The sequence below is a fragment of the Bombina bombina genome, chromosome 6 (assembly GCF_027579735.1).
Source record: "Bombina bombina isolate aBomBom1 chromosome 6, aBomBom1.pri, whole genome shotgun sequence".
Lineage (NCBI taxonomy): Eukaryota > Metazoa > Chordata > Amphibia > Anura > Bombinatoridae > Bombina > Bombina bombina.
Window position 1 is genome coordinate 957,839,766 of NC_069504.1, and position 24,448 is coordinate 957,864,213.

The 24,448-nt window shown below is 38.8% G+C and overlaps 1 protein-coding gene across 1 annotated transcript in view; it reads right to left on the reverse strand.

Moving 5' to 3' along the window:
- The window catches only part of DIAPH1 (diaphanous related formin 1), a gene marked incomplete in the record, with an annotated part of 803,068 nt that overhangs the window by 558,472 nt on the left and 220,148 nt on the right, over positions 1–24,448 (reverse strand). Inside the window, 5 exon segments of the mRNA XM_053718607.1 lie at positions 253–363; positions 1,207–1,315; positions 4,341–4,480; positions 22,060–22,123; positions 23,109–23,186. Coding sequence (XP_053574582.1) covers positions 253–363; positions 1,207–1,315; positions 4,341–4,480; positions 22,060–22,123; positions 23,109–23,186 — 502 coding nt within the window.

The window sequence follows — 24,448 nt, forward strand, 5'->3', positions numbered from 1 at the left end:
TTGTTTGCCTGACTGCATTAAAACAACTGTTCGCAACAAATATGCGCACAGCTTCATCAATCCCCAGTCATTATCTGTAGCACAAGTTATTTATCAGTAAAGGAAAAAAGTTCCTAGCTAGCTCAGTACATATAGGAAACAGACACATTTCTTACGCTACATTTTTTTTTAACTAGTCACAAACTAATGTACTGATGGTAATGAAATGTCTTGGTCATTAAAAGTCCAGAAGAAGAAAAAAAAACCTCTTACCTTTAGCATACTATTCAGCCCAGAGCGCATTAGTTCACTACGAATGTGAACTCTGAAATCCAACTCTTCTCCTTGGCTAATAATAGCATTAATTAGCAGCATACAGCTGACCTAGAATAAATATAAAAAAAGTAAACAAATTAGGAAAAAATGCTGCATATTCTAAACATATATTGCCTATTTATCAGGATATGGTAAATTTGAATCTGTTTACTTTTCATAACAAATGTAATATTGCGAGACTAATTATTTTTAAGTTTTAGTTTATAAAAATCACACTATAAAAGGAGTTGTCAACAAATTAAGATTTAGACAATTTCTTTACCGCTCCAAATTTAGTTTTGTTAATATGGAGTGGGTGTTGCATTTAAATTTATCTGATAATTAAAGGGCCAGTAAACCTAGCAAATAATGTTATATAATTTTGCACATAGCATGAGATTTTTAACAACATTCTAATTTACTTCTATTATCAATTAGTTTTTCGTTCTCTTGCTATCCTTTTGGTAAAAAGCAGGGATGTAAGCTTAGGAGCCAGCCCATTTCTGGAACACTATATGGCAGCAGTTTTGCAAAAATATTATCCATTTGCAAGAGCACTATATGGCAGCACTATTTCCTGCTATGTATGCTCCAGATGCCTACCTAGGTATCTCTTCAACACACAATATCATGGGAACGAAGCACATTTGATAAAAGAAGTAAATTAGAAACGGTTTTTAAAATGGTAAGCTCTGTCTGAATCACAAAAGAAAATTCTTGGGTTTCATATCCCGATAAGATGAGGACCATAGGGAAGAATAAAAAAAAAACAAGAAACAATAGCAGTTGGTCTAAATCAGCTGAAATAGTTTAGAATATTGGTCAACAGCTAAAGGAAACATTTTCCCCACTAATCAGTGATGGCGAGTAACTGTAGTGCATGTCAAACTATTTATACGGTTTGTGTAATACCTTAAGTGCTACAGGAGTTCCACTTCTCAACCCATCTAGAAGAGGTTTAAATCTCTCCATCTCTTCCATCTCGGCTCGCTCAGTTAGTGCTTCCAGCACACGCTCATTCCTAAAAAAAGATACGCAAACAAAACGTGGTTACAAGCTACAGATATCCTTACTGGTAACTAACTCTAGGGGACAAACGGGTATATGCTAACATAATAATGATGAGAGTGATGAGACAACTGGACAGATAACTGACTTCTGCTATATGTTTTCCTCACTTAAATATAGGTTTTCTACACAATATTAACAGGGTTGGGTTGAACACTTTCGTCGTTTTTTTCCGGAATATTTTCTTGTGTACACAGTAGCCGCAGGTTTTGCATTGTCCTGATTGATTATATAAATTATAGACGTGCTTTCAGTGATTGGTTTTATAAACAAATGCAAAATATAACCGTGGTTAGCACCATTCGGGTATTTTCGGCACCGGATTTATATGTGTAAAAGTGCAACACACAAAGATAAGGATTTGCTCAGATCTTTGTGTGTTAGATTTTCACACAAATAAATCTGGCACTAAGGAGCCTCCAATCCTGCTACCTGCAGCCATATTCTGCTTTTGTTAATAAAATGAAGCGCTAAATATATTTTATAAAACATTTTTAACTGATTTTAACTTTTATATTTGGGTATATAAAGGTTTATTGTGGTCACACAGGCTTTTGGATACACTCCATTTATCTTGTAGCTTGTTCTTTGTGTATCAAAGGGATAACATTATTAAGGGACTCTAGGAAGGCCACTTTATTATGGATGTCCTTTAATGTAAAGTGAATGTAAAGGCTATAAAACAATATTGTGTAAATATTGCTTCTTAATTAAAGAAAAATTAAACTGACCGATTTGCTTATTTGATAACTCTTTAAAATTCTAAATAAAACTACTTTTGTTTTTAGATTTATGAAAGGAGGCGTGTCCCTGTCAAGCAATGGTGCTCTGAGATGTGTACCTATTGGATATGACTCTTCCCTGTTAGCTTAATTTAAACAGATTAAATGGGACATTCTAATGGAAATATTAGTATGATCCAAGTCATTAGAGCATGTAATGATTGTTTTAATTTTCATCCGATGTTTAAACTACGCAAAGAGGTTAATCTCATAGTTAAATTCCCACTTGGAAGCCACAAAACATTGCGCTCCTCATAATTGGTAGCCACCTATGTATACCACCCTCAATTGGCTCAAAGGCCATGTCCTGCAATATATTGGGCTCTTAAAGGGACACTGAACCCAAATTCTTTCTTTCGTGATTCAGATAGAGCATGACATGTTAAGCAACTTTCTAATTTACTCCTATTATCAATTTTTCTTCGTTCTCTTGCTTTCTTTATTTTAAAAGCAGGACTGTAAATCTTAGCAGCCAGACCATTTTAGGTTCAGCACCATGGATAGCGCTTGCTTATTGGAGGCTTACATTTACCCACCAATAAGCAAGCATAACCCAGGTTCTCAACCAAAAATGGGCCGACTCCTATGCATCACATTCCTGCTTTTTAAATAAAGATAGCATGAAAAGGAAGAAAAATTAATAGGAGTAAATTAGAAAGTTGCTTAAAATTGCATGTTCTATCTGAATCATGAAAGAAAAATGTGGGTTTAGTGCCCCTTTAAGAGGGACTGTAACTATTAAAGTGATGGTAAACCCTAGTGTTTCTAAAACACTAGGATTGACCATTGGAACAACTAAAGGGGACTTTCAGTCATGAAGTATAAAATACTTCATGCTGAAAACTCCTTTATTTGTTTGCAGTGTTCACGACACTGAGCTGCTCAGGCAGCTCACGGCAGAACACTATTTGGCTGAGAGATTACGTTTCCACCTCTTAGCCAATAGTCGTGTGGGAAATCAGACCCCAGCCAGCACCAAGACGGATTTCCCGCATGGCTATTGGCTAAGAGGTGGAAACATCACCTCTTAGCCAAATAGCTGCTCAGGCAGCCCAAGGCAGAACGCTAAGTGAGGTGAACGCTGCAAACAAATAAAGGAGCTTTCAGCATGAAGTATTTTATACTTCATAACTGAAAGTCCCCATTATTTGTTCCAATGGTCAATCCTAGCGTTTCACAAACTCTAGGATTCACCATCACTTTAACTATATGTCTAAACTTACTGTGAAAGGGTAAAACATAGTTAGAAAGGGACACATTCAAAATACACAAGCTCAAATTAATTAATGCAGATAACTATTTTAACATGAAATCCGCACCCATGACAGGCCAATTTTGAGTTAATGACCCTTCAAAACCAATAGACTTTTAAAAATTAACAGGAATTTTACAGGAGTAATTAGACAATTATTGTTTGAACAAAATGAACCTATCACTATAATTGTTCTAAGCTACTTAGTGCACGTGGTTGTATTAGAGGGCATTTTAAAAAGGGACTGATTTGAAAAAGCAAAATGCTTCTTTTATCACTTCCTTCCATGTAACGCATCACTGTGATTTAAATGGACATTCCAGTCAAAATTGGAATCCACATGGATGCATTTCAGTTTTGAATAGAAGCATTTTTGTAATATACTGTACATGTATTAGCAAAAATGCTTTTAAAAAAACCCGTAGCTGTTTCAAAAGTGTATTTAGGTATGCACCGTGCACCAGCATTTTAAACACAGCACTTGCTCAGAGAGCCTAAGGTGTTTGTGCGATCTGGTAATGACTCAATGTGTTAATTGCGGACATAATAAAAGCCCCACTGGAGCTCTGAACAACGGCAGTATTTAAAATGCTGGTGGCAATGAGAACATCTAGCTATGCTGCACATGCAGAGAAAACGGTTTACACTAAAACAGTGATAACTTTTACTAGAAGCTTTTTTGTCAATACATTTCTATTGCAAATATGTGTCTACCCAAATATGTAATTCATATACGTGCATTTAAATTTTCACCGGAATGTCCCTTTAAGAGATACAGCTGCCGGCACTAAATAGATCATATAATTGATTATCCAGGTAGACTGTACTCTGCCTATATGTTTGATAATACTTTCATGCAGGAACGCATTATAAGACACCATTTGAAGATCAATACACAGTACAGTGAGTAATGTAATGTAGTAAAGGGCAGAAATATCTCGTACATATCCTCCGGCTGCGGCAGGATACACATGGCAGACAGTAGTTTCAAGGCATCAATCATCATAGAGGGGACCGAGGAATCTACAGCTCTCGCCAGCAGCAGAATACCATCATCAGTTTCCAGCACTGTTTTAATTCCAAACTGCAAAGAGAATAACAAAACCATCATCACAACCTAGTTTCACTTTTATAAAGGAACATTGGATTACAAAAATTACATGTTTAAATTCTTGAATTTTTATGTTATTTTTGCAGCATGTTGTTAGAATGCCCCTTTAAAGACACACCCATTTACCCACAAAAACATAATTTATGCTTACCTGATAAATTCCTTTCTCCTGTAGTGTAGTCAGTCCACGGGTCATCCATTACTTATGGGATATTAACTCCTCCCCAACAGGAAGTGCAAGAGGATCACCCAAGCAGAGCTGCTATATAGCTCCTCCCCTCTACGTCACACCCAGTCATTCGACCGAAACCAAACGAGAAAGGAGAAACTATAGGGTGCAGTGGTGACTGGAGTTTAATTTAATTTTAGACCTGCCATAAAAAACAGGGCGGGCCGTGGACTGACTACACTACAGGAGAAAGGAATTTAACAGGTAAGCATAAATTATGATTAAAACCACGAACTTTTATTGCCGAGTTTTCGGCGTCTTCTAAAGTGAACAGCGCATGCGTGGAGGTGTGACCACTACAAGAGCTACCATTGGTTGTCATTGTCCAATGTTAAAGGGAATACTTTACAAGCCTCTATGCGAAGTGCACAGCATGAGTAAAAAACTGCCACTCGTGTCATATATGCAAAATCGTGCAAGATAAATTTGCACAGGCACTTTTATAAGGGATATATAAAATACGCATAGAAGAAATAAGTCTATGTCAATATAAGTAGTATAAATACAAGAATGTAAATAATATATGTATAAGTTTTTATCAATGGGAGACTCTAAGTGGTGACACCAATCGCGCACACTAAAAATAAACATAAAGCAGGTAAAACTAAAATATCTATCAATCCGGATAACAAATAATATAATATTTGCAGGATAATACATCACAATACAAAAATATTAGCCTCATATGAGAGACCTAAAGTTAAAAATTTCTATAGCATAGAACATAAATAAATACAAAGGTGTACACAACAATAAATTATGAAACTGAATGAATGAATAAAAGGTGCAGATAAAATCTACTAGTAAAACATATTTGTAAATGGTATGCAAATAAATAATCTAGCTATACATGCATATAAGTACCTATGCACGTCTCGTATCAAATGAGTATGGCTGAAACCACAACCCATACGGCACCCCACATAAACTGCGATATATCTATCCCTATCTATATAGATACAACAGTCATGTTATATCTATATCATATTTGCATATGTAATATGCAAATATAATATCTAGCTATGCATACATATATGCACCCATAACGTCTCATATCTCATGAGTATGGCTGAAACCACAACCCATAAGGTATCAAACATAGAATACGTAATATCAATCCATCGCCAATAATGTTGTATCTATATTAATTTTCACATAAGGCAATGGTGGTAGAAGTCATCATAAAGATACCATCAACAAAATATATGTTAAAAAATATATATTAAAAAACTAGTTAAAAGCTGCCATATCGATATTGGCATTGAGACCACCAGGGGACAGACTTTTGAGTTTCCAAATCCAAAAGGTCTCCCTTTGTCTCAAATGTAAAAACCTGTTCCTACCCCACTTGGGTAGGATCTGTTCTAATGGGAATATAGAAAAACAATCAGTAGGTGAAGAGTGGCAAAGACTGGCATGTTTGGGAATACTATGGTTTTTGATATTGTTTTCTATGTTTCTTTTGTGTTCCCCCCACCTCTTTTTTAGGGGCCTGGAGGTCCTCCCCACGTATTGGAGCCCACATACACATTCTAAGAGGTAGACAACAAAGGGAGAATCACACGTAAAATGTGAATTAATTTTGAATTTTTCTTTTGTGATAAATGAACTAAATTCAATTCTATTTGGATTTGTGAAAGCACATAGGCCACAGTGTGCACGATTACATTTATAGAAACCTGGTTTTCCTAGTAGTGTAGAGTCCCTATTTTTAAGGATATAGCCATTTGTTTTGTTAATAGGCTGATGTACTTTCATGACTACCTTGCTGGGTGCCAGCTTATTTTTTAAGGTGGGAGCTCTTCTATAAGTACATATTGGTTGCTTACTCAAAGTGTTGGTAAGAAAAGGATCATTCTCTAGGATATACCAATATTTTTCTAAAATGCCTTTGATCTTTTTGTGGTTGTTGTTAAATTGTGTTACAAATCTAACCCCAGTATTTTTAGACTTATCCTCTTTGTCAGTCACATGGTTGTCCCTTGTGTATTTAAAGAAAAAATCTTCCCTACATTTCCCTCTGGCCTCAAGGAAGCTGGTCTCAATTAGACTACTCGGAAAATTCTTTTCCAAAAACCTTTCCTTTAAAAGGTTAGCCTGTATGTCAAAAGTTTTCAAATCAGTGCAGTTTCTGCGCAACCTACAGAACTGATTGTATGGTATATTCTTTTTCCACGGTAGGTGGTGGTTGCTTTTAAAATTAAGATAGCTGTTAGCATCCACTGGTTTGAAAAAAGTTTTGGTAGTGATGTTGCCCAGATTGTCCCATTCTAATATCAAATCCAAAAAGTCTATACTTGTTTCATCCATTTTGGATGAAAACTGCAGCCCCATATCGTTATCATTTAATTTGTCAACAAAATTTTGGGCTTCTATAGTGCTGCCTTCCCAAATGAAAAGGAGGTCATCAATGAAACGGCCATAGAAGACCAGACTCGCCACCGAGTCTGAGGAATAGATGTATCTGTCCTCAAACATGCCCATGAATAAATTGGCAAAACTCGGGGCGAATCTGGTCCCCATGGCCGTTCCCTTGATCTGCAAAAAGAATTTTTCTTGATAGACAAAATAATTATTTTTGAGGACAAAAAGGATACATTCCAAAAGAAATTTCCTTTGTTTCTCTGGCATATACATGTCTTGTTTTAAGTAGTATTCAATGGCATTTATGCCTAAATCATGGGCTATATTTGAATACAAAGCCGAGACATCACAAGTAAGCCATAAAAGTTTCCTATTTTCCTTCTTAATTTTAGATATCTTATAAATGAGATCCGGAGTGTCTTGAATATATGAAGTTAGAGTGACTACTGATTTTTTTAGGAATTGATCCACATATTCGGATAGACTACATGTGAGATTGCCAATACCCGAAATGATAGGCCTCCCGGGAGGATCCACCAAATTTTTGTGGATTTTCGGGAGATGATAATAATAAGCCAGACTCGGGTTCGTAGGGATTAAAAAATCCCTTTCTTTTTTAGTTAAAATACCTTCTAACCAGCCACGGTCAACCATTTTGACCAGACTGGCCAGAAATTTATTAGTGGGATTGAAAGTAAGGATTTTGTAATACTGTTTATCATACAGAATCCTATCGGCTTCTCTTATGTAGTCTACACGATTCTGTATGATAATTCCTCCACCCTTATCCGCTTCTCTGATTATTATGTTATTATTAGAAGCTAGTCTGGATAGGGCCTTGCCTTCATAAATATTCAAATTGGAATCTTTGGTTCCAGCTCTTGGTAGTTTTCCAAAATCTTCCAATACTAGTTTTTGAAATAGTTCAATATTTAAACCTGCATTAGGTGGGTTAAAATTAGATTTAGGCGTTAGATTTGAATGTATACAATCTTCAAAAAGATCAGCATAAAGAGTATCTGGATCAAAATATATAATGTCCGTGGAAGGACGTTCACTCATGTCATTGGTTAAAATTGGTCTATGGCCTGAATCTTTTAGTTTCTTTTCACAGAAATAACGCTGCAAAGAAAGTTTGCGAACAAACTTGTTCAAATCAACAAACAAGTCAATCATACAGAATCGTGTAGACTACATAAGAGAAGCCGATAGGATTCTGTATGATAAACAGTATTACAAAATCCTTACTTTCAATCCCACTAATAAATTTCTGGCCAGTCTGGTCAAAATGGTTGACCGTGGCTGGTTAGAAGGTATTTTAACTAAAAAAGAAAGGGATTTTTTAATCCCTACGAACCCGAGTCTGGCTTATTATTATCATCTCCCGAAAATCCACAAAAATTTGGTGGATCCTCCCGGGAGGCCTATCATTTCGGGTATTGGCAATCTCACATGTAGTCTATCCGAATATGTGGATCAATTCCTAAAAAAATCAGTAGTCACTCTAACTTCATATATTCAAGACACTCCGGATCTCATTTATAAGATATCTAAAATTAAGAAGGAAAATAGGAAACTTTTATGGCTTACTTGTGATGTCTCGGCTTTGTATTCAAATATAGCCCATGATTTAGGCATAAATGCCATTGAATACTACTTAAAACAAGACATGTATATGCCAGAGAAACAAAGGAAATTTCTTTTGGAATGTATCCTTTTTGTCCTCAAAAATAATTATTTTGTCTATCAAGAAAAATTATTTTTGCAGATCAAGGGAACGGCCATGGGGACCAGATTCGCCCCGAGTTTTGCCAATTTATTCATGGGCATGTTTGAGGACAGATACATCTATTCCTCAGACTCGGTGGCGAGTCTGGTCTTCTATGGCCGTTTCATTGATGACCTCCTTTTCATTTGGGAAGGCAGCACTATAGAAGCCCAAAATTTTGTTGACAAATTAAATGATAACGATATGGGGCTGCAGTTTTCATCCAAAATGGATGAAACAAGTATAGACTTTTTGGATTTGATATTAGAATGGGACAATCTGGGCAACATCACTACCAAAACTTTTTTCAAACCAGTGGATGCTAACAGCTATCTTAATTTTAAAAGCAACCACCACCTACCGTGGAAAAAGAATATACCATACAATCAGTTCTGTAGGTTGCGCAGAAACTGCACTGATTTGAAAACTTTTGACATACAGGCTAACCTTTTAAAGGAAAGGTTTTTGGAAAAGAATTTTCCGAGTAGTCTAATTGAGACCAGCTTCCTTGAGGCCAGAGGGAAATGTAGGGAAGATTTTTTCTTTAAATACACAAGGGACAACCATGTGACTGACAAAGAGGATAAGTCTAAAAATACTGGGGTTAGATTTGTAACACAATTTAACAACAACCACAAAAAGATCAAAGGCATTTTAGAAAAATATTGGTATATCCTAGAGAATGATCCTTTTCTTACCAACACTTTGAGTAAGCAACCAATATGTACTTATAGAAGAGCTCCCACCTTAAAAAATAAGCTGGCACCCAGCAAGGTAGTCATGAAAGTACATCAGCCTATTAACAAAACAAATGGCTATATCCTTAAAAATAGGGACTCTACACTACTAGGAAAACCAGGTTTCTATAAATGTAATCGTGCACACTGTGGCCTATGTGCTTTCACAAATCCAAATAGAATTGAATTTAGTTCATTTATCACAAAAGAAAAATTCAAAATTAATTCACATTTTACGTGTGATTCTCCCTTTGTTGTCTACCTCTTAGAATGTGTATGTGGGCTCCAATACGTGGGGAGGACCTCCAGGCCCCTAAAAAAGAGGTGGGGGGAACACAAAAGAAACATAGAAAACAATATCAAAAACCATAGTATTCCCAAACATGCCAGTCTTTGCCACTCTTCACCTACTGATTGTTTTTCTATATTCCCATTAGAACAGATCCTACCCAAGTGGGGTAGGAACAGGTTTTTACATTTGAGACAAAGGGAGACCTTTTGGATTTGGAAACTCAAAAGTCTGTCCCCTGGTGGTCTCAATGCCAATATCGATATGGCAGCTTTTAACTAGTTTTTTAATATATATTTTTTAACATATATTTTGTTGATGGTATCTTTATGATGACTTCTACCACCATTGCCTTATGTGAAAATTAATATAGATACAACATTATTGGCGATGGATTGATATTACGTATTCTATGTTTGATACCTTATGGGTTGTGGTTTCAGCCATACTCATGAGATATGAGACGTTATGGGTGCATATATGTATGCATAGCTAGATATTATATTTGCATATTACATATGCAAATATGATATAGATATAACATGACTGTTGTATCTATATAGATAGGGATAGATATATCGCAGTTTATGTGGGGTGCCGTATGGGTTGTGGTTTCAGCCATACTCATTTGATACGAGACGTGCATAGGTACTTATATGCATGTATAGCTAGATTATTTATTTGCATACCATTTACAAATATGTTTTACTAGTAGATTTTATCTGCACCTTTTATTCATTCATTCAGTTTCATAATTTATTGTTGTGTACACCTTTGTATTTATTTATGTTCTATGCTATAGAAATTTTTAACTTTAGGTCTCTCATATGAGGCTAATATTTTTGTATTGTGATGTATTATCCTGCAAATATTATATTATTTGTTATCCGGATTGATAGATATTTTAGTTTTACCTGCTTTATGTTTATTTTTAGTGTGCGCGATTGGTGTCACCACTTAGAGTCTCCCATTGATAAAAACTTATACATATATTATTTACATTCTTGTATTTATACTACTTATATTGACATAGACTTATTTCTTCTATGCGTATTTTATATATCCCTTATAAAAGTGCCTGTGCAAATTTATCTTGCACGATTTTGCATATATGACACGAGTGGCAGTTTTTTACTCATGCTGTGCACTTCGCATAGAGGCTTGTAAAGTATTCCCTTTAACATTGGACAATGACAACCAATGGTAGCTCTTGTAGTGGTCACACCTCCACGCATGCGCTGTTCACTTTAGAAGACGCCGAAAACTCGGCAATAAAAGTTCGTGGTTCTAATCATTTTGTATATTGCACCTGAGGAAACGGTCAGGAAAGACCGAGAAACGTTGTGCTGCTATACTTCAAATAAAGTCTGTTTGTTTTTACTAGACTTTTGCCACGAACCATCATCTTTTTCAACCATACTATCCACAATTTTATTCAACATTTGGATTCATTTTGATACATTGTATCCAAGAGGGTATCTACTTTTACTGGTGTATCCATCAACACCAGTGAACGATCCGGCTTGGCGCTGAGCTTGTGGCTAGTCACTGCATGCTGTGAGCCTGTCGCCGCTCCCACGCTTCAGAGCTGCTCTGACATCCATCAGTGTGAGTTAGCTGGACGACTCCCAACAGTCCAGAAGGCATTTGTGACACTTCTCAAGTGTCATACAGCTTGTAAGTACGGTCTTACTTGTACATTTGGCGTGTTTGAATCATCTGATTGTGCACCATGGTGGCGCCTTCTTTTTTTATCTTTCACATCTACAGATCATAACATCTTGGGATACCAACAAGAATTTCGAAGAAGCAGCCTGCCATCCGTTCCAGACATTTGAATCTGGATTATGGACTAGACGAACTGTCCAATATCACATTTCCACCATCTACTAGATTGGTTTGATCGGGACTTTTTTTCACTCTGTATATATATTTTGCAATATTCACCTCTGTATACACATATAGGGGTATTTCACTATAACATTGCACTATATGTTGATATTTTTACTTTTATACACAGGTTTTTGGCGCACTGGTTTTTTTCACATTTAATAAGCATAAATTATGTTTTCTCCTGTTAAGTGTAGTCAGTCCACGGGTCATCCATTACTTATGGGATACCAATACCAAAGCTAGAAGTACACGGATGACGGGAGGGACAGGCAGGCTCTTTACACGGAAGGAACCACTGCCTGAAGAACCTTTCTCCCAAAAACAGCCTCAGAAGAAGCAAAAGAGTCAAATTTGTAAAATTTGGAAAAAGTATGAAGAGAAGACCAAGTTGCAGCCTTGCAAATCTGTTCAACAGAGGCCTCATTCTTAAAGGCCTACGTGGAAGCCACAGCTCTCGTAGAATGAGCTGTAATTCTTTCAGGAGGCTGCTGTCCAGCAGTCTCATAGGCTAAACGTATTATGCTACGAAGCCAAAAGGAGAGAGAGGTAGTGGATGCTTTTTGACCTCTCCTCTGTCCAGAATAAACTACAAACAGGGAAGATGTTTGGTGAAAATCTTTAGTTGCCTGTAAATAAAATTTCAAGGCACGGACTACGTCTAGATTGTGCAGAAGTCTTTCCTTCTTTGAAGAAGGGTTAGGGCACAATGATGGAACAATAATCTCTTGATTGATATTCTTGTTAGTGACTACCTTAGGTAAGAACCCAGGTTTAGTACGCAGAACTACCTTGTCTGAATGAAAAATCAGATAAGGAGAATCACAATGTACAGGGAGTGCAGAATTATTAGGCAAGTTGTATTTTTGAGGATTAATTTTATTATTGAACAACCACCATGTTCTCAATGAACCCAAAAAACTCATTAATATCAAAGCTGAATAGTTTTGGAAGTAGTTTTTAGTTTGTTTTTAGTTATAGCTATTTTAGGGGGATATCTGTGGGTGCAGGTGACTATTACTGTGCATAATTATTAGGCAACTTAACAAAAAACAAATATATACCCATTTCAATTATTTATTTTTACCAGTGAAACCAATATAACATCTCAACATTCACAAATATACATTTCTGACATTCAAAAACAAAACAAAAACAAATCAGTGACCAATATAGCCACCTTTCTTTGCAAGGACACTCAAAAGCCTGCCATCCATGGATTCTGTCAGTGTTTTGATCTGTTCACCATCAACATTGCGTGCAGCAGCAACCACAGCCTCCCAGACACTGTTCAGAGAGGTGTACTGTTTTCCCTCCTTGTAAATCTCACATTTGATGATGGACCACAGGTTCTCAATGGGGTTCAGATCAGGTGAACAAGGAGGCCATGTCATTAGATTTTCTTCTTTTATACCCTTTCTTGCCAGCCACGCTGTGGAGTACTTGGACGCGTGTGATGGAGCATTGTCCTGCATGAAAATCATGTTTTTCTTGAAGGATGCAGACTTCTTCCTGTACCACTGCTTGAAGAAGGTGTCTTCCAGAAACTGGCAGTAGGACTGGGAGTTGAGCTTGACTCCATCCTCAACCCGAAAAGGCCCCACAAGCTCATCTTTGATGATACCAGCCCAAACCAGTACTCCACCTCCACCTTGCTGGCGTCTGAGTCGGACTGGAGCTCTCTGCCCTTTACCAATCCAGCCACGGGCCCATCCATCTGGCCCATCAAGACTCACTCTCATTTCATCAGTCCATAAAACCTTAGAAAAATCAGTCTTGAGATATTTCTTGGCCCAGTCTTGACGTTTCAGCTTGTGTGTCTTGTTCAGTGGTGGTCGTCTTTCAGCCTTTCTTACCTTGGCCATGTCTCTGAGTATTGCACACCTTGTGCTTTTGGGCACTCCAGTGATGTTGCAGCTCTGAAATATGGCCAAACTGGTGGCAAGTGGCATCTTGGCAGCTGCACGCTTGACTTTTCTCAGTTCATGGGCAGTTATTTTGCTCCTTGGTTTTTCCACACGCTTCTTGCGACCCTGTTGACTATTTTGAATGAAACGCTTGATTGTTCGATGATCACGCTTCAGAAGCTTTGCAATTTTAAGAGTGCTGCATCCCTCTGCAAGATATCTCACTATTTTTGACTTTTCTGAGCCTGTCAAGTCCTTCTTTGACCCATTTTGCCAAAGGAAAGGAAGTTGCCTAATAATTATGCACACCTGATATAGGGTGTTGATGTCATTAGACCACACCCCTTCTCATTACAGAGATACACATCACCTAATATGCCTAATTGGTAGTAGGCTTTCGAGCCTATACAGCTTGGAGTAAGACAACATGAATAAAGAGGATGATGTGGTCAAAAACAGAATTTATGTTTACCTGATAAATTACTTTCTCCAACGGTGTGTCCGGTCCACGGCGTCATCCTTACTTGTGGGATATTCTCTTCCCCAACAGGAAATGGCAAAGAGCCCAGCAAAGCTGGTCACATGATCCCTCCTAGGCTCCGCCTACCCCAGTCATTCGACCGACGTTAAGGAGGAATATTTGCATAGGAGAAACCATATGATACCGTGGTGACTGTAGTTAAAGAAAATAAATTATCAGACCTGATTAAAAAACCAGGGCGGGCCGTGGACCGGACACACCGTTGGAGAAAGTAATTTATCAGGTAAACATAAATTCTGTTTTCTCCAACATAGGTGTGTCCGGTCCACGGCGTCATCCTTACTTGTGGGAACCAATACCAAAGCTTTAGGACACGGATGATGGGAGGGAGCAAATCAGGTCCCCTAGATGGAAGGCACCACGGCTTGCAAAACCTTTCTCCCAAAAATAGCCTCAGAAGAAGCAAAAGTATCAAACTTGTAAAATTTGGTAAAAGTGTGCAGTGAAGACCAAGTCGCTGCCCTACATATCTGATCAACAGAAGCCTCGTTCTTGAAGGCCCATGTGGAAGCCACAGCCCTAGTGGAATGAGCTGTGATTCTTTCGGGAGGCTGCCGTCCGGCAGTCTCGTAAGCCAATCTGATGATGCTTTTAATCCAAAAAGAGAGAGAGGTAGAAGTTGCTTTTTGACCTCTCCTTTTACCGGAATAAACAACAAACAAGGAAGATGTTTGTCTAAAATCCTTTGTAGCGTCTAAATAGAATTTTAGAGCGCGAACAACATCCAAATTGTGCAACAAACGTTCCTTCTTTGAAACTGGTTTCGGGCACAGAGAAGGTACGATAATCTCCTGGTTAATGTTTTTGTTAGAAACAACTTTTGGAAGAAAACCAGGTTTAGTACGTAAAACCACCTTATCTGCATGGAACACCAGATAAGGAGGAGAACACTGCAGAGCAGATAATTCTGAAACTCTTCTAGCAGAAGAAATTGCAACCAAAAACAAAACTTTCCAAGATAATAACTTAATATCAACGGAATGTAAGGGTTCAAACGGAACCCCCTGAAGAACTGAAAGAACTAAGTTGAGACTCCAAGGAGGAGTCAAAGGTTTGTAAACAGGCTTGATTCTAACCAGAGCCTGAACAAAGGCTTGAACATCTGGCACAGCTGCCAGCTTTTTGTGAAGTAACACAGACAAGGCAGAAATCTGTCCCTTCAGGGAACTTGCAGATAATCCTTTTTCCAATCCTTCTTGAAGGAAGGATAGAATCTTAGGAATCTTAACCTTGTCCCAAGGGAATCCTTTAGATTCACACCAACAGATATATTTTTTCCAAATTTTGTGGTAAATCTTTCTAGTTACAGGCTTTCTGGCCTGAACAAGAGTATCGATAACAGAATCTGAGAACCCTCGCTTCGATAAGATCAAGCGTTCAATCTCCAAGCAGTCAGCTGGAGTGAGACCAGATTCGGATGTTCGAACGGACCTTGAACAAGAAGGTCTCGTCTCAAAGGTAGCTTCCATGGTGGAGCCGATGACATATTCACCAGATCTGCATACCAAGTCCTGCGTGGCCACGCAGGAGCTATCAAGATCACCGACGCCCTCTCCTGATTGATCCTGGCTACCAGCCTGGGGATGAGAGGAAACGGCGGGAATACATAAGCTAGTTTGAAGGTCCAAGGTGCTACTAGTGCATCCACTAGAGCCGCCTTGGGATCCCTGGATCTGGACCCGTAGCAAGGAACTTTGAAGTTCTGACGAGAGGCCATCAGATCCATGTCTGGAATGCCCCACAGTTGAGTGACTTGGGCAAAGATTTCCGGATGGAGTTCCCACTCCCCCGGATGCAATGTCTGACGACTCAGAAAATCCGCTTCCCAATTTTCCACTCCTGGGATGTGGATAGCAGACAGGTGGCAGGAGTGAGACTCCGCCCATAGAATAATTTTGGTCACTAAAAAACTCTAAGCCATCTCCGTGGAGATGTTGCCTGTACAACGGCAAAGAGAATGACTGGGGTAGGCGGAGCCTAGGAGGGATCATGTGACCAGCTTTGCTGGGCTCTTTGCCATTTCCTGTTGGGGAAGAGAATATCCCACAAGTAAGGATGACGCCGTGGACCGGACACACCTATGTTGGAGAAATACTAATTTGCCTAATAATTCTGCACACAGTGTAAGGCCGATAACTCAGAGACTCTACGAGCCGAGGCAATAGCCATTAAGAACAGAACTTTCCAAGATAACAGTTTGATATCAATGGAATGAAGGGGTTCAAACGGAACACCCTGTAAAACGTTAAGAACTAAGTTTAAGCTCCACGGTGGAGCAACAGTCTTAAACACAGGCTTAATTCTGGCCAAAGCCTGACAAAAAGCCTGAACGTCTGGAACTTCTGACAGACGCTTGTGTAAAAGGATGGACAGAGCTGAGATCTGTCCCTTTAAAGAACTTGCAGATAAACCCTTTTCTAAGCCTTCTTGTAGAAAAGCCAATATCCTAGGAATCCTAACCTTACTCCATGAGTAACTCTTGGATTCGCACCAGTGTAAATATTTACGCCATATCTTATGGTAAATCTTCCTGGTAACAGGTTTCCTAGCCTGTATTAAGGTATCAATTACTGACTCCGAAAATCCACGCTTTGATAAAATCAAGCGTTCAATCTCCATGCAGTCAGCTTCAGAGAAATTAGATTTTGATGTTTGAAAGGACCCTGAATTAGAAGATCCTGTCTCAGAGGCAGCGACCAAGGTGGACAGGATGACATGTCCACTAGATCTGCATACCAGGTCCTGCGTGGCCACGCAGGTGCTATTAGAATCACAGATGCTTTCTCCTGTTTGATCCTGGCAATCAATCGAGGAAGTATCTGGAAGGGTGGAAACACATAAGCCATCTTGAAGGTCCAGGGTGCTGTCAGAGCATCTATCAGGACCGCTCCCGGGTCCCTGGATCTGGACCCGTAACAAGGAAGCTTGGCGTTCTGTCGAGACGCCATGAGATCCACATCTGGTTTGCCCCAACGTTGAAGTATTTGGGCAAAGACCTCCGGATGAAGTTCCCACTCCCCCGGGTGAAAAGTCTGGCGACTTAGGAAATCCGCCTCCCAGTTCTCCACGCCTGGGATGTGGATCGCTGACAGGTGGCAAGAGTGAGACTCTGCCCAGCGAATTATCTTTGAAACTTCCATCATCGCTAGGGAACTCCTTGTCCCTCCCTGATGGTTGATGTAAGCCACAGTCGTGATATTGTCCGACTGAAACCTGATGAACCTCCAGGTTTCTAACTGAGGCCAAGTCAGAAGGGCATTGAGAACTGCTCTCAATTCCAGGATGTTTATTGGAAGGAGACTTTCCTCCTGAGTCCACGATCCCTGAGCCTTCAGGGAATTCCAGACAGCGCCCCAACCTAGTAGGCTGGCGTCTGTTGTTACAATTGTCCAGTCTGGCCTGCTGAAGGGCATCCCCCTGGACAGATGTGGCCGAGAAAGCCACCATAGAAGAGAATCTCCGGTCTCTTGATCCAGATTCAGCATAGGGGACAAATCTGAGTAATCCCCATTCCATTGACTTAGCATGCACAATTGCAGCGGTCTGAGATGCAGGCGTGCAAAAGGTACTATGTCCATTGGCGCTACCATTAAGCCGATTACCTCCATGCATTGAGCCACTGAAGAATGGAATGAAGGACACGGCAAGCATTTAGGAGTTTTGTTAACCTGTCCTCTGTCAGGTAAATTTTCATTTCTACAGAATCTATAAGAGTCCCCAAGAAGGGAACTCTTGTGAGTGGCAATAGAGAACTCTTTTCTATGTTCACCTTCCACCCATGCGACCTTAGAAATGCCAGAACTAACTCTGTATGAGACTTGGCAGTTTGGAAATTTGACGCTTGTATCAGAATGTCGTCTAGGTACGGAGCTACCGCAATTCCTCGCGGTCTTAGTACCGCCAGAAGAGCGCCCAGAACCTTTGTAAAGATTCTTGGAGCCGTAGCTAACCCGAAGGGAAGAGCTACAAACTGATAATGCCTGTCTAGGAAGGCAAACCTTAGGTACCGGTAATGATCCTTGTGAATCGGTATGTGAAGGTACGCATCCTTTAGATCCACTGTGGTCATGTACTGACCCCTTTGGATCATGGGTAAGATTGTACGAATAGTTTCCATCTTGAACGATGGAACTCTAAGGAATTTGTTTAGGATCTTTAAATCCAAGATTGGTCTGAAGGTTCCCTCTTTCTTGGGAACCACAAACAGATTTGAGTAAAACCCTTGTCCGTGTTCCGACCGCGGAACCGGGTGGATCACTCCCATTAACAAAAGATCTTGAACACAGCGTAGAAACGCCTCTTTCTTTGCCTGGTTTGTTGACAACCTTGAAAGATGAAATCTCCCTTTGGGAGGAGAAGCTTTGAAGTCCAGAAGATATCCCTGGGATATGATCTCTAACGCCCAGGGATCCTGGACATCTCTTGCCCAAGCCTGGGCGAAGAGAGAAAGTCTGCCCCCTACTAGATCCGTTGCCGGATCGGGGGCCCTCACTTCATGCTGTCTTAGGGGCGGCAGCAGGTTTTCTGGCCTGCTTGCCCTTGTTCCAGGTCTGGTTAGGTTTCCAGCCCTGTCTGAAACGAGCAACAGTTCCTTCCTGTTTTGGAGCGGAGGAAGTTGATGCTGCTCCTGCCTTAAAGTTCCGAAAGGCACGAAAATTAGACTGTCTAGCCCTTGGTTTGGCTCTGTCTTGAGGCAGGGCATGGCCCTTACCTCCAGTAATGTCAGCGATAATTTCTTTCAAACCGGGCCCGAATAATGTCTGCCCCTTGAAAGGTATGTTAAGCAATTTAGATTTAGAAGTCACATCTGCTGACCAGGATTTTAGCCACAGCGCTCTGCGCGCCTGAATGGCGAATCCGGAATTCTTAGCCGTAAGCTTAGTTGGATGTACTACGGCATCAGAAATAAATGAATTAGCTAGCTTAAGGGCTTTAAGCTTGTTTGTAATCTCATCCAATGGAGTTGTTTCAAGGGTCTCTTCCAGAGACTCAAACCAGAATGCCGCCGCAGCCGTGACAGGCGCAATGCATGCGAGTGGTTGTAATATAAAACCTTGTTGAGTAAACATTTTCTTAAGGTAACCCTCTAACTTTTTATCCATTGGATCTGAAAAGGCACAGCTATCCTCCACCGGGATAGTGGTACGCTTAGCCAGAGTAGAAACTGCTCCCTCCACCTTAGGGACCGTCTGCCATAAGTCCCGTGTGGTGGCGTCTATTGGAAACATTTTTCTAAATATAGGAGGGGGGGAAAAGGGTACACCGGGCCTATCCCACTCCTTGGTAATAATCTCTGTAAGCCTCTTAGGTATAGGAAAGACGTCAGTACACGCCGGTACCGCATAGTATCTATCCAGCCTACATAATTTCTCTGGGATTGCAACCGTGTTACAATCATTCAGAGCCGCTAATACCTCCCCTAATAGTACACGGAGGTTCTCAAGCTTAAATTTAAAATTTGAAACGTCTGAATCCAGTCTATTTGGATCAGATCCGTCACCTACAGAATGAAGCTCTCCGTCTTCATGCTCTGCCACTTGTGACGCAGTATCAGACATGGCTCTAACATTATCAGCGTACTCTGTTTTCACCCCAGAGTGGTCGCGTTTACCTCTAAGTTCTGGCAATTTAGATAAAACTTCAGTCATAACATTAGCCATGTCTTGTAAAGTGATTTGTAATGGCCGCCCTGATGTACTTGGCGTCGCAATATCACGCACCTCCTGAGCGGGAGATGCAGGTACTGACACGTGAGGAGAGTTAGACGGCATAACTTTCCCCTCGTTGTCTGGTGAAATTTTCTTAAAATGTACAGATTGACTATTATTTAAAGAAGCATCAATACAATTAGTACACAAACTTCTATTGGGCTCCACCTTGGCTTTTGAACATATTGCATAAAGAGATTCCTCTGTGTCAGACATGTTAAAACAAACTAGCAATAAGACTAGCAAGCTTGGAAAATACTTTTCAAATAATTTGCAAGCAATATAAAACGTTACTGTGCCTTTAAGAAGCACACAAAAACTGTCACAGTTGAATAACAATGAACCGGATTAGTTATAAAACCCAAATTTTCACAGAAAAAGCACTAAGTTAGCAAAGGATTGCATTCACTAGTAATGGATGATTAACCCTTAATATCAGAAAAAACGAGTAACAATTGAAAATATAAGCGTTTTTTATCACAGTCAAAGCACAGTCACACAGGTCTGCTGTGAGTGATTACCTCCCTCAAAACTAGATTTGAAGACCCCTGAGCTCAGTAGAGACGTCCCGGATCATACAGGGAGAAGAAGGCAGACTGTGACTGAATTTCTGATGCGTAGTAAAAGCGCCAAAATAAGCCCCTCCCACACACATACAACAGTGAGGGAAGCTCAGTAAACTGTTTTAACTCAAAAACAAACAACAGCCATGTGGAAAATAAAGCCCAAAATATTTTTCACCAAGTACCTCAGATAATTAAACGATTTAACATGCCAGCAAACGTTTAACATCTAATTTATGAAATGTCATTAAAAAGCCTGCTGCTAGTCACTCATGCAGATTAGGCTAAAAGTTATATGCATACAGTATTTACCCAGTGAAGTGCCATTCCCCAGAAATACTAAAGTGTAAACATACATATATATCAGCCTGATACCAGTTGCTACTACTGCATTTAAGGCTGTACTTACATTATATCGGTATTAGCAGTATTTTCTCAGTCAATTCCATTCCTTAGAAAATAATATACTGCAACATACCTCTTTGCAGGTGAACCTGCTCGCTGTCCCCTGTTCTGAAGTTACCTCACTCCTCAGAATGGCCGAGAACAGCAAAATGGATCTTAGTTACGTCCGCTAAGATCATACAGAAAACACAGGCAGATTCTTCTTCAAATGCTGCCTGAGAAAAAACAACACACTCCGGTGCCGTTTAAAATAACAAACTTTTGATTGAAGAAATAAAAACTAAGTTTAATAACCACAGTCCTCTCACACATCCTATCTATTAGTTGGGTGCAAGAGAATGACTGGGTGTGACGTAGAGGGGAGGAGCTATATAGCAGCTCTGCTTGGGTGATCCTCTTGCACTTCCTGTTGGGGAGGAGTTAATATCCCATAAGTAATGGATGACCCGTGGACTGACTACACTTAACAGGAGAAATATGCTGAATAATAAAAAAATTCTACAAGACATAATCTTTTAGGGTTCAGCCAATATCTTTTCATTGAATTTACGTGGGGGTATATCTATGATTTTAATAAATTCTCCAATTTGCAATTCATATGTTATCCTACAGCGCTGATTCAAAGTGTAAGGGAGCTCTCCAAAGCTTTGTGAAACCGCTCCATAAAGTAACATAGCTATTTTTTACTGGTAATTATATATATATATACACACACACATATTATATATATATTACAACTTTCAGATTACTCCGATAAAACATGCGTTTTTAAACAAGTTTTCATTTTACTTCTATTATCTAATTTGTTCTCTTGGTATTCTTTGTTGAAGAGCATACATAGGTTAAGCAACAATGCACTACTGGGAGCTAGCTACTGATTGGTGGCAGCACATACATGCCTCTTGTTAATGACTCAAGATGCATTCAGCTAGCTCCCAGCAGAGCTAGCTCCTGAGCCTTCTCTTCAACAAAGGATGCCAAGAGAACTATACATATTTATTAATAAAAGTAAACTGTAATATGATTTAAACCTATATGTTCTATCTGAATAATGAAAGAAAAATGTTGGGTATCTTTAATATTCAGTGTTATTAAATTACAGAAAATGATCAGTGATGACAACGTCATTCTGGTCACCTGAAGGAACGTACATTATTATTCATGAAAGCTTTCAAGCATCTAATGATCTCATGTTGACTTCTTGTATCACGGGACCTAAAAGAAAGAAAAAAACATGTAATTACTTTTATAAAGAGGTAAAGCACAGATTAGCCATTATTTATAGGAGTTTATTTTTGCAGTTGTGCTAACAGCTAGCAAAATGTTTGTGGTCATTAAATGAATGTATGCAGCAGTCACTGCCAGCTATCAAGAATAACTTTCAGTATATCACTGGTTGGGTTAGCCTTAGTAGATATGATAAAAGGGAAATACAATTAGAAGAGTGTTCAATAATTATGCTATAAATTAACAGAGTGTGAAATCTTTATGAATACATTTACACTTTAATTGCTGAATTTGGGGCAGATACAAAAAAGAATTAGTTTGCAATGTGCACTTCCAATTCTCATAACTGGAAACCCACAGTTTTCAAAGATAAATTCAAGGAAAAGGGGACAAAAAAGCAAAAGAACTTATTTTGCATTTTTACTGGAAATAATTAAATATTTCCATTACAGTCTCAAAGTGCCCATCTTAATCTTCAGTTCTCAAACTGTCCTCAAGCTCCAGATTTCAGACCTCTATGCAGTAATATTCCTAGATTTAATGCACAAATTTGTGTAAATCTCCCATTGTTTATGTTCAGAGATTTCTTATTTCCCACATATAGTCAAGCAAACCTATAATAAAAGCTCATATGTTATAGTAAACTCGTAACTGCTATATCTTAAAATACATTGATAATACAATTGGTCTAAAATCTACCAATCCTATTGCATTATTCCCATATGCACCATGATTACTAAGGAATTACATGGATCATATAAGTAATACTTATATACAGGCTTTTCATTTAAAATTATTTAAACAACAAATCACAGAATTTCTTCTTACAAATTTTTTATTTTAAAATATAAAAAATAAAATATCGGCTTTCAACACTTTGCCATAATATTTAGAAACAAAAAAGGTCAAATGTGCAGGAAAGTATATCAATACCCACATTGGTAAATACTGCATAAAATTTCAAACAACTTACGGTGCAGGTTCGTCCTGTAATCTTCTGAGGATCTCCAAAAGGCAAGAAAGGCCTTCTGCGCCGAAATTCTGCACCCAACTGAAATAAAAAAAGGGAGGGGGGGGGGGGGAGAAAAAAATTACCACACACAAAAATGCAAGTCAGGAAACATTAACATAAGAATGTTATTTTACCATTTTTATTTTATTTTTTAAACTGGCATATGGAGTGTTAGATATGCACGTGATTACCATCCATTCAGTACTTCTGCACGCACGGAGGGTTTGCGTTTGTTTTTTTTCTTTACGGAAAGTGTGTCATTACGATGTACATACATAAATATATATTATGCAGGATGGTTGTGAATTTATTTCAAGAAAGGGAAAACAATAGGCAATTTAGTTTCCCCCCTCAGATCTCCCAAGAGAGATCAAGACTTGCTGGTTAAACCGGCAAAATGTTTTTTTAAGTGCAGAAAAAACATTTGTAAAACATGTGATCATGTAATGGAAGGTAAAAGCTGTAACTCTACTTCTACAAAACGTACACGAGATAAAATTCCATATAAATTGTAACACCACTCATGTAATATACCTCCTTACATGTGGAGGGTGTTTAAAACAATATGTAGGTAGAACTAAGAGGTCACTAAAGGACAGGGTGTTACAGCATCTCATCTCCATTGAGGATACAGACGCAACTACATGATAGCCTAACATTTTAGGGAATTTCATAATTCTAATTCTAATCTTTTGAGAGTTCAGGGAATTGATCATGTCCCTAGTTGGAAAAGGGTGGGCAATAGGGAGAACAAATTGAACCTCAGAGAGGTATTCTGGATATTTACTCTCAATACTTCTATCCCATATGGTCTTAACTTTAGAAGGGATATTGACCTATATGTATAGGGGAATGTATATTTACATAGCTACGAGATTGCCTCTATGGTGGCTATACAAAATTTATAGAAGAGTAATATAAATAAATCTAGGACTTAGGGCAGAACCTAATCATTTATCTATTTATCTAAGGGTAAATAGACTCTTATAGTAATATTAAGTAAAGATTGCTTAAAACTTATTTTCTTGCCTAGTTTCTATCTGAACATTTGGACATCAATTTTGCAGTCTTGAAATATATATGGCAATTTGGAGGGTATATATAATTAATATGAATTGTATCTTTAACAAACTATGTGTATAAATGGCCAGAAATAGCCGTTGCTCCCTTATGCAGTGAACAAGTGCAGTGTGCACGAAACATGTCTGCTGTGGAGCATGGCTATACACTGTATACCCTTTATTATGTTTCATGCTTTTAACTACATTTTGGAATAAAGGATTTTTCTACTTTTATATTTG